We start from the raw sequence: 12363 nt of genomic DNA on the forward strand, positions 1-12363 counted from the left end.
CATAAATATTCAGTTTCTATAGAGTGATTAAATTTTCAAATGATACAATAAGCATCAACATTTTCTAACATATGCAGCAATCACTATCCCCTCTTCTGCTTTAATCCCCTTACATTTAAAGCAGAAAGAATAACAACAATGCATCATCATCTTAAATATTCTTGTGGCTGCCTTTTTATAGTGTTTCTGTACAGTGGAACCTCTCACAGTGAGCATAATTTGTTCCAGAATCTTTCTCGTAGTGCAAAACACTCATTAAGTGAAACAATTTATTCCATATAAATTAATGTAAAATACAAAAAGTTTTATCTTACTCATGCCATTTATTCAAAGACAATTACACATACAGTTCAATGTACTTTATTATTCACAAAACATAACTATTTCTTTTTTACTAGGAAGTTGGCTACAGTCATTTGTTTCTGCCAATGCTTCAACACTTGGTGAAAATGCGACACAGCATTATCGTCAAATTTGTAGCAAAGTAGCTACTGATTTATTGTGGTGATAATTTTCAATGTACAATGGAACCGATTCCCATGCTTTCAGTATTTCTCTTGTTGCACCAGAAGATTGCTGTTCTGCTGTACTGCCTCCTCCTCTTCCTCATCCTCCTCCTCCACTGAACTGCTCTCCCCAACTTCCTGCTATGAAACACATTGCAACTCTATAAGCTCTTCAGTGGTCATTTCTTATCTGTGATGTTCCACTAGCTCATCAATATTGTTGTTATCCACGTCTAATCCCATGCTCTTGGCCAAAGGCACAATCTCATTGACTACAGGCTCCACAGGTGCTGACTCAAATTCTTCAGAGTCACATTTGAAAATGTACTCCAGCCAAAGCTTCTTCCAAGCAGAATAGGGATTTCTCTTGGCAACCCCTTACACACCTTTTCAGTCATCTTGATGCAGGCAATGATGTTGAAGTGATATTTCCAAAACTAACTGAGAGTGAGATTGCTAGCTTCGGTCAACTCAAAGCAATGTTCAAAGAGTGCTTTAGTGTAGAGCTTCTTAAAGTTAGAAATAATCTGCTGACCCACATGCTGGAGTAACGGAGTGATGTTGGGAAGCAGAAATTGAATTTGACGAATTGAATTTATTCAAGGAGCTGGTTTTGTAGGCCTGGAGAATGGGCAGGAGCGTTGTCAATAACAAGCAAGACAATGGAGTGGCAGATCCACTTCAAGCAAATATTTTTTCACCGAAGGACCAAATGCTTCATTGAGCCCATCACAAACAAGGTCACATGTCACTCAAGCCTTGGTGTTGGACCTCCACATCACATTTAATATGCTCTTCTGAACTTGACTTCTTGAAGACTAGTGGAGTAATTTTCAAATAGCCACTTGCATTGGCACAAAATAGCAGCATGAGACAGTCTTTTGTTGGCTTTTGACCGGGCAATGCATTCTCCTCTACTGTTATAAAGGTACACTTCAGCATCTTTTTCTAGAACAGACCCGTCTCGCAATGATTAAAAACCTTTTGTGGCAGATCTATGAGCATCTTGAAGCTGCTGATGAAGTTCTCTGCTGCCTTTGTGTGAAGCTGGCTGCTTCGCCTTGCCTCATAATGCTGTGGATGCCAGTTGTTCTCTTAAACTTCGCGAACCACCCATGGCTTCATACAAACACTCCTTTGGCTGCTGACGATTGTGGCATCATCTTAACGAGGTTGGCAAAAAACATTCTCACCTTATCACAAATGACATTCTTGTTAATAGTGTAGCCTTGCAATAGCTTTTCGCGCACTGATATAAAGACAGCCTTTCGACACTGTCCAGAATACGAAACCATTGTTAGATACTCTCTTTGAAGCATCTATCTCCTTAATCTTTTCCTTTTTCTCGAGGATAATACAAATAGTTGATGTGGAACAACTGTATGTGCGTGCTAAATCCTAACACTCACACTGCATTTACATTTTTCAATGATTTTATGTTTCATTTCTAGGGTAATTTTCTTTCTCTTATGGTTGTCTAAGCAAGGCTCCACTATGCATTAAAAGTGTAGTGTGATGCACGATAAATATAAGGACATTCTATCAATGAGTTTATTTTACGTTATGTCCTTTCAGTTACAGATTGTATAATGTAATAATAATTCCACACAGCATAAATATTACAGCAACAAAACACAGGATGTTTACTTTTATGTACAATAACAAGAGGCAATTTCTATTGGAAGACTTTTATAATATAGCTTGCATAACAGTCATTGCCATTGTACATCAAAACCACTAAGAAAATATATGTATTTAATGCTTCTCTATAATAATCAACTATATCTTACATAGCCTTATAAATAATATGAAGAAAATACATGTTAAATAATCAGGTCACGGAGATGTTGTACAATAACAGTGTTACACATGTGCACATTATAAACGCTACAAGAATCAAAATAGACATTACTCATCAATTATACATCTTTTGCCCCCTACATTTCTAAATTAGTCAGTAAATAATACAGCAGTAATGAGGGAAAAATAATATACTCCTAGAGAGCTATAATACTCTTGTGGTCAAGAGACATGCAAAATAACATTAGCTTCTGAAGACATGAAGACAAAGAATCAAGTGATACTATTTTCATCCTGTGAATGATGGATTTTTTCACTTCAAACTCGTTTTTAGTTACCAAATGTTCATTGTCTTTAACAGAAGATACATATTTTTTTAATTTGTTGCCATTTGCTTTTATCTGTTCACTTGGTCCTAATTCATCAACTGATAAGTGTGACTTGTTTATGTTTATTTACTGCTCAAGTTTTCGAGACCCTAATAATAAATAAGATAAATTATACACCACTTACTGCAGCAACGCATTTTGAATGTAATAAGCACAGAATATCTATAATTATAGCAATATCAACAATATGATTAATATCTCCACAGTGGTTTTGTGGTTTATGAATGACTTACAGTGTTATGAGTAAGTCTTGTGATGACTCTGCCACCTGCTTCTTCTCCTGCTCTAATCTTTTTGAGTGTCGCCATGCATTGAAATCAGTCAGAACTCTGCGACCATAAGCGGTATGTAAATCTCTGAAAGTCACTTTAGTTCGAGGAACATTCTCATAGGATCTGTAGGTACCATCAGATCTGCCTGGTGCTGACCGGATACTATGAGAACGGAAATGGTGCGGAAAACCAGAGCCGTTCTGGCCATCCAAACTTGTAGCTGGTTGTATTCTGTTGAAGGGATTGTGTCGCTGTCGCGGTGGTGGTAAAGGAGAATCCGATGGCTTGTGTTCACGGCTCTCAGGTATAGTTTTCTTACTTGCATTTTTACTTAAGACTTCACACTCTGGAAAAAAGTAATATAATTAGTAACTAAAAAAATATATTTAAAATATTTCTAGCTCCATTTCCAGATTGAATGAATAGCATCTGGGTACTGAATACTTAGTTTGGGTAGTGAACAATGAGGCCGACTTTGATCTCCTCTATACCTCCATATCTTGCACAGTCATTTCATGCATTAACATAACTTTTTCACTGTCGTGTTCTATCTATAAGGAATCACTTTATATGTTTCAAAACTAACAAAACAAATCTCTGTTTGTCCAGTAATTAGACATCAAATACCAAAAACCTCTCTTTCAAATTGCACACACTACTACAGTCTCTCAAACCACTTTAGCGAATGCTCCACAATACAGCAAACAATGCACAATAATACAGCTCTGTGCAATACGCTATATCAGGCTTTCCCTTGATGCATAATGCATACTTGGCCAAAAACTGCAGATTGGAGTGACATCCAGTAACTGTCAGTATGAGAGCAAATTTATTTATGCAATCAACGTTAGTTATATTTACAAAATTCTTGACCCTACAGGAATATTACTTTTTACGAAGTAATGATGCTGTGGGAATTAATATAATCTGTGCACATTTTTTTAATGACCAACTCCAAATAAAAGAAACAATGGAAATTCCAGATAGAAAAAGACAGATTGCTTCTTACTGTAAAGACACGCCAAGTTGCAGACAGCGCAATTAAAAGACACTTACATAAAGCTTTTGGCCGCAGCCTTCATCAGCAAAAGAGAAACATACACTGTGCATACACAAAAGCAAGCACACCTCACGCACACATGCGGGCCAGCTCCACGATCCTGGGTCTTGATGGAGTTGGCGGTCATGTGTGCATAAGCTGTGCTTTCTTTTGTCTATGAATGGTGTGTGTTTCTCTTTTGCTGATGAAGGTGTGGCCAAAAGCTTTAAGTAAGTGTCTTTTAATTGTGCTTGTCTGCAACTTAATGTATCTTCTTTATGGTAAGTAGCAACTGTCTTTTCCTACACTGTTCAAATAAATGACCACACTTACCAAATTTATAAGCAAACTATAAGTCTCGTAGGTTTCACTTATTTTTTAAAGTTTCAACATTCCATATTTCTTAAGAAAAATAATTTACCCATTTACTCACTTTATATTATGAAATTTTAATAAATATTCAGAATGATTATTAATATTAATGATAATTCAGAAAATTTTCATCTATAGCCTGCCGACAACAGCAAATTTTTTGCAGTAGTAAAGTCTGTAATTAATGTGAAACTAATATCAGAACATAAAGGACAAAATCATGACCCATTCCAAAACTTTATGGTACTCACTATCATCATTTTCATTAAGCAATTTTTGTGACTTGAGGCTCAGATAAAACTGTCCACACTCCAGGCATGAAATGTAGTATATGTGTTTCAAGATTGATATTTGACTTCCATATACATATTTGGCCACTAGATTTTGCCAAAAATCTACAAAGTGTAGGGGAATGAGACATTGTGCCTTCCCTCAATGTGGCCTGCAGAAAATAGTGACCTCTCAAGGCTCCAGTGAACAGTATGTTATAGTTCTGCCAATCGACTTCCAAGTACAAAGTACTATTACATATCTGATGTACATAATAAATTATTTTGGGGACAATAGGGAACAACTGCACAGCAACAGAATTGTGCTTTGTGCTGTGGGCCCATACGGAGGTGAATATCAGACAAATTAGTGAAACACTTTTTGTGAATGTTCAAATATACAATGTGCATCTGCAGTATAGATAAGCTTGTTCAATAGATGCTAGGAGCATGCATAAATGCAACTACCTCAAAATTGATGACGGTGTTCTTTAGGCACTTACAGTTCCCAGTGCCTCAACTGGTTCTAAGCGTAGTGTCTGTCTGTTGTCTTAGCTCATGTTTAACACAGTAGGGCTGTCTCCTCAGTCATGTAAATTAGCTTACACCCTGGCAGTCTAGCGGCAGATCCAGGGTTTGGATCTGGAGGACGAGGGGGGTGTCACAGTTAGTAACTGTTTTGTGCCCCCTCCTCAAGCACATGGTCACACACACCTTTAACATGCCTATAACTTTAATTATAACAGCAATAATAAAATACAGGATGTACATAAAGGCCAGGAACACTATCAATTATTTATTGCACAAGAACCAAGCATTGTACAGATATACATATGTCATTCTGAAAAGAAACCCTGAAAGTTTTTTTCATGTATACCACCACAGCGTAGTTTGGTAATTTGCTGATAGTCAGTGCTAGTTGCAAACACGGTGAGTTCAGGTGCGGAGCGAGCTTTCTGTGTTGGTGTTCGACAGAAACAAGTGTGTTACAGCTGTTCAACGGATGTTTAGAACCAAGTACGGTAAGAAGCCACCAACAAGGAAAGCCATTTACCACTGGCACAACAAATTTGTTACGATGGGTTGCTTATGCCCGGCAAAGAAAAGTGGACGTCCCAGTGCGAGTGAAGTGACTGTGGAGAGCATACGAGAGACATTCATAACAAGTCCAAAGAAATCGGTGCATCATGCATCCCGTAAACGCGAAATGGCTCCAATGACAGTGTGGAAAGTCCTCCGACAGAAGCTGTCTATGAAACCATTCAACTTGGAGCTAGTTCAGAAGCTCAATGATGATGACAAAGACAAGCATTTTGAGTTTCGTTCACAGTTGCAACAATTGAATGAGGATGGGGATGGCATTGTTGATCGCTTAACTTTTAGCAACGAAGCCACTTTCACACTAATGACAAAGTGAACAAGCATAATTGTTGAATCTGGGGTACAAAGGATCCACACAAATGCATTGAATTTGAGCATGATTCCCCAAAGGTAAATTTTTTTGTGCCTTGTCACATTGAAAACTGTATGGGCCATTCTTCTTCGTTGAGAGCACTGTCATTGGATATTCCTAATTGGACATGTTGCAGCAATGGCTGATGCCTCAAATGCAATCAGACTCTCCGTTCATCTTTCAGCAGGATAGGGCTCCACTCCATTTTTGTGGGTACCTGAATACGGAGCTGCCGCATCGATGGATAGGCTGTGCTACAGTAGGGGACAGCTGTTTCATGAAATGGCCTCCCCGATCACCAGCTCTCACTCTGTGTGACTTTTGTTTATCGGGACACATTAAATATCTGGCATATGTACCTCCTCTACCATGTGAGGTAGAAGAGCTCCAGGAGAGAATACAGGAAGTGACTGCCATAGTCAACAATGCCATGCTGGGGTGGGTGTGGCAAGAATTCGATTACTGTGTTGACATCTGCTGGATCACTCACGGTTTGCATATTGAAAAAAAACTTTCAGAGTTTCTCTTCAAAATGCAATATGTACGACATCTGTACAATGTTTAGTTCTTGTGCAATAAATAATTGAAAGTGTTCCTGGACACTATGTCCATCCTGTATATAAAATGTTTTCATATAATAATACTAATTTGTTTTAATCAGTACAATGCTTTAACGTAACACTCACTCAAGAACCTGCATTCGTTCAAAAATTTGACATGAATAAATGTTGTGCAGTTCATTTAAGAACTATAAGGCATCACATCATAACCACATTCAAGCCCAAATCCGAAAAAAAGCGTCATCAATGAAAAACAACACACAGCACTGAAAGCAAGCTTTTTACAAACACCGATGTACAGCCAGAGCAGAATTAAACTTTTTGATGAAGAGTGCTACTATTTATACAAACAAATATTCTAGATTACACAAATGTAAGAGATTTCAGGAACCTCCCAGAAATGATAAATATTAAATAAAAAATAATTGCTGGTGGCTGGGCTTGAATTGGCAACCTATAGCTTGCTGGACACCAACACAAACCACACCATCATGTTGCGTGCACCACAGCTCACAGTGACAGTAACAAACTCTGACAACCTTAACTTACTAATTTACACACTATAAAATTCAAGTGCTCTCTCACCCCTGTCAGTGTTTCAGTTAGCATTACAACTGAACACAGGTATGCAAACTTCGGCTATGTGAGTTATAAATTGTGGGAATCCTGTTTCTTCTAACTGTTTCCCTACATTCAGAAAGTCAATATTTCTATTTTTTTTTCTCTTTTTAATGAATGGTTTTTTCCTTTATGTCTTCCCAGTGGTCAACCTCCTGTGATTTGTCAGTTCTACTTGTGCACATCTGCACCATTTCAGATTTGTTGTTGATAGCTGGTACAGTCTGCTTGGCTAGAATGTTAATGGTCAAGTCACAAACCCATCCATGTGCACAAGCCCCCACACAACAAACTTAATTTTTAACCTACTTTATTCTCTGAGAATATCACAAAAGGAATAGTTTCTATTCACCAAATAGTGGAGATGTGAGTCACAAATAGGCATAACAAAAATAATGTCAAACAAAGCTTTCAGCCAAACAGGCATTCATCAGAGTAGACAGACCGACCACTCTGGCCTTGGCAGCCAGAGACTGTGGTCACGTGTGTGCACGTCCACTATATGGTGAGTAGCAACTATCCTTTTCATAATACTGTCATTATTCCATCCTGGATTTTTCATTGTTTGATTTATTCTCTGGGAGTTAGTTGTAAAATTTCATACGTAGAGTAACAGAGCTAACCTTTTCACCTCAAATATTTCCTGTAACATTTAAGATATTATCATTCAGTTTTCTTCCAAACGAATTGTGAAAAAAATCTGAACCAAATGACATGTAGTCCTCTTTCATAGCCAAACACATTAGAATCAATTGCACTTTTTCATAACTTTTGCTGTTAGTACACTAGTTCTAAAAAGAGAGAATTTCAGTAACATTCCACCCTCCGAAATCTGATCACATGAGATTGGAGAGACACACCACGTGGATGGCAAAGGGTATAGCATCTAAGGATGATTCACCAGTTAATGAACGACTTTCTTTGTTACTGCCAGTGCCTTGCAAGAGAGGTGCACATTAAAAACTGAATGGACCTGTAAAACAAAAAATTGAGGTATGAAGATTGTTAAACAATAACTTCATACCATCAGTTTAATGTGAAGATACATACTTACATTGCAAAATTACATCAGCAATGGCAACAAAAAGCAAATCACAAATGAATGTGGTCATAAACTTTTCCTGAGAATTTATTTATGTCATCAAACGTTTGAAATGCCTGCCATCTATTGCAATAGATATTTGGAGGCATTGAGGCATGGACTTCTGGATAGACTGCAGATATTCCTTCAATATCATTGCACACAACCATTGGTATCCAACAAGGAGAAAGTACACACTAACTGATAATGCTTTTATGTCCAATTCTGTAACCAGGAAAGAGATGTGCAGGCACTGACCTAGCCACAAGCAAATTGTGAGCTGGGAACTCATTGTACTGGTACCACATATCAATGTTTTTCAAGTGGTACTTCCTCTAAGAGGCTGGTAGTACTTCAGAAAGAAACTGTGGGTATCTCTTACCCATTAAGGAAAGATACAATTCAGATAATACAATTGCTGAAAGGTTCAAAGAAAACTTGAGTTTGATTTCAAGCATGTACCCAACTCCTACAATTATAGTTGGTGGTGACTTCAACTCACCCTCGATATGTTGGCTAAAATACATGTTTAATATCGGAGGTACACGTAAAACATCATCCAAAATTGTGCTAAATGCATTCTCTGAAAATTATTTCGAGCAGTTAGTTCACGAGTCCATGCGAATAGTAAACAGTTGTGAAAACACACTTGACCTCTTAGCAACAAATAATCCTGAGTTAATAAAGATCATCAAAACGAATACTGGGATTAGTGAACACAGGGTTGTCGTAGCGAGATTGAGTACTGCAATCCCCAAACCCTACAAAATTAAATGAAAAATATACCTATTCAAAAAAACAGATAAAAATTCACTTGATGCCTTCCTAAGAGACGATCTCCACTCTTTCCAAATTAACACTGTAAGTGTAGACCAGATGTGGCTTGAATTCAAAGAAATAGTATCAGTGGCAATTTAGAGATTTATACCAAATAAATTAACAAACGACAGAGATAATCCTCCCTGGTACACGAAAGGGTTACTACACTGTTGCAGAAGCAAAAAAACATGCCAAATTTAAACAGATGCAAAATCTCCAAGATTGGCAATCTTTTACAGAAGCTCGAAAATTAGTGCGGACTTCAATGCAAAGTGGTTATAATAGTTTCCACAATGAAACTTTGTCTCAAAACCTGGCAGAAAATCCAAAGAGATTCTGGTTGTAGGTGAAGTATGCTAGCGGCAAGACACAGCAATGGAGATACTATCAAAGACTGTGCTGCCGAAGCAGAGTTACTAAACACAGCCTCCCGAAATGGTTTCACAAAAGAAGACGAAGTAAATATTCCAGAATGCGAATCAAGAACATTTACAAACAGGAGTAATGTAGAAATAGATATGCTCAGAGTAATGAAGCAACTTAAATCAATTAAGTCTTCCGATCCAAATGGTATACCAGTTAGATTCCACTCAAGAGTATGCTGATGCAATAGCTCAATACTTAACTATCACATAGAACCATTTGCTCGACGAAAGATCCGTACCCAAAGACTGGAAAGTTGCACAGGTCACACCAATATTCAAGAAAGGTAGTATGTGTAATCCACTAAATTACAGGCCCAATCACTAACGTTGAAATGCAGCATGATTTTGAAACATATACTGTGTTCGAACATTATGAATTGCCTCTGAGAAAATGGTCTACTGACACACACTCAACACAGATTTAGAAAACATCGTTCTTGCGAAACACAACTAGCTCTTTACTCACACGAAGTGTTGAGTGCCATTGACAAATGATTTCAAACAGACTCTGTTTTTCTGGACTTTCGGAAGGCTTTTGACATGTACCACACAGGTGGCTTGTGCTTATGGAATATCATCTTAGTTATGAGACTGTATTCGTGATTTCCTGTCAGTGAGCTCACAGTTCATAGTAGCTGACAGGAAGTCATCAAAACAGAAGTGATTTCTGGCATTCCCCAAGGTAGTGTTATAGGCCCTTTGCTGTTCCTTATCTATGTAAACTATATGGGAGACAATTTGAGCAACCGTCTTAGGTTGTTTGCAAATGACGCGGCCATTTATCAACTAGTAAAGTCATTAGAAGATAAAAAAAAAATTGCAAAATGATTTAGAATAAATCTCTGTATGGTATGAAAACTGGCAATTGACCCCAAATAACAAAAAGTGCTAAAAGGAATCCGTTCAACTTCGGTTACACAATAAATCAGTCAAATCTAAAGGCCGCAAATTCAAGTAAATACCTAGGAATTACAATTACGAACCACTTCTATTGGAAGGAACACACAGAAAATTTTGTGGGGAAGGCTAACCAAAGACTGCATTTTATTGGTAGGACACTTAGAAAATGTGACAGATCTACTAAGGAGACTGCCTACACTACACTTCTCCGTCCTCTTTTAGAATACTGCTCCACGGTGTGGGATCCTTATCACATAGGATTGATGGAGTACATTGAAAAAGAAGGGCAGCATGTTTTGTATTATCACAAAATAGGCGAGAGAGTGTCACTGAAATGATACAGGATTTGGGATGGACATCATTAAAACAAAGGTGTTTTTCATTGCGGAGGAATCTTCTCACGAAGTTCCAATCACCAACTTTCTCCTCCCAATGTGAAAATATTGAGACCGACCTGCATAGGAAGAAATAATCACTATGATAAAATAGGGAAATCAGAGCTTGTACAGGAAGGTACAGGTGTTCGTTCTTTCCGCGCACTATAGGAGATTGGAATAATAGAGAATTGTGAAGGTAGTTCGATGAACCCTGTGCCAGGTAATTAAATGTGATTCGCAAAGTACAAATGAAGATGTAGATGAAGGTTTCTTCAATGATCCAAGGACCAATTATGTTATCTCCTATAACCCAGCACCAAACAATCACACACCACTGCCTCTGATTTTCGGTCTGCCTCAGCCTGTGTGGGTTATCAGGTGCCCAATAATATGTGCAGGGCAATTAAAGAAAAAAGAAAAGATTTCAGTTGTTTATTACAGACAAATTGCGAAGGATAGAAACAAATTTGCGTGTTACTGGATAGAGGAAGTTTTGAAGTTTTACGTTCACACAGACACTATAGCATACACTCAACATGAGCAACATGTATTGCTTGAGAAATACCAAGACAGTAATGCATTTAATGCCACATACGAATCAACAGGTCCCTTTTTATTGAAACAGCAGCTTCAGCAATTCAGTTTCACAGATCTTGAAGGGCAGCTGCCATAGGTGGCACAAAAACTGTGTCTTTTATGTACTGTCACAGAAAAAAATCACAAGGTGTAAGGTCTGGTGATCTGGGAGGCCAAAAACAACTAACAAGCTCTTGTTGCCCACCTCTTCCAATCCAATATTGTGGGATGGACTTCTTAACATAATGCTGCCCTTCAAGGTGAAACGGAGGCTAGGTGCCATCATGCATAAGAATGAAATCAAATCTTTGTGAAGTTGAGGAAACAACCAATTTTGCAGCATCTCCAGGTATCACATACCTCTGCAAAAAAGAAAGGTCCACAGCACAAAACATCTTCTGTTTCAGTTAGTCTCTTATGTTCGACAGCAATGCCAGGGTTTTGTGACCCTCAAATTCTTATGTTATGGTGGTTTATTTTACTTGATAGATGACTCATTCAGAAAAAGTGTTCTCTGCCATATCTTGGAGAACTGAAATGCAAAAGTCATACCTTTTGTCATGTTGCTGGGATGCAACTGCTGCAGTAACTGCAACTTCTTGTGAGACTTCATATGCAGGTGTTGTTTAACAACACATCACACATTTCAGGGAGTTTAAGTTCATGGCATGTCTGTCTTGTGGACTTCTGAGGGCTCTGTGTGAATGCATCTCAGATACACTCAAGATGTTCATCAAACATGTGTGGCTGACCAGTGCTCTTCCCTTTGCATATGCCACCAAATTCCACGAATTTTTCTATGCCAGTCATAAATCTGCTTGTGCGGAAGCAGCTTCTTACTGAATCAATGGCAGAATGCACGGTGCACTTGAACAACTGACTTCGTGCAAATTCCAACACACAAAAT

The 12363-nt window shown here is 38.0% G+C and overlaps 1 protein-coding gene across 1 annotated transcript in view; it reads right to left on the reverse strand.

Annotated features, from left to right (window-relative positions):
- Positions 1 to 303: 303 nt before the first annotated feature.
- Positions 304 to 12363, reverse strand: part of LOC126199302 (sesquipedalian-1-like) — a 32447-nt gene continuing 20387 nt past the window's right edge. Inside the window, exons 3-4 of the mRNA XM_049936140.1 lie at positions 2929 to 3313; positions 304 to 2784 (exon numbers count right to left, since the gene is read on the reverse strand). Coding sequence (XP_049792097.1) covers positions 2769 to 2784; positions 2929 to 3313 — 401 coding nt within the window. The 3' untranslated portion in view covers positions 304 to 2768. The remainder of the gene's footprint in view (positions 2785 to 2928; positions 3314 to 12363) is intronic.

Source organism: Schistocerca nitens, chromosome 1 (genome assembly GCF_023898315.1).
Source record: "Schistocerca nitens isolate TAMUIC-IGC-003100 chromosome 1, iqSchNite1.1, whole genome shotgun sequence".
Taxonomy (NCBI): domain Eukaryota; kingdom Metazoa; phylum Arthropoda; class Insecta; order Orthoptera; family Acrididae; genus Schistocerca; species Schistocerca nitens.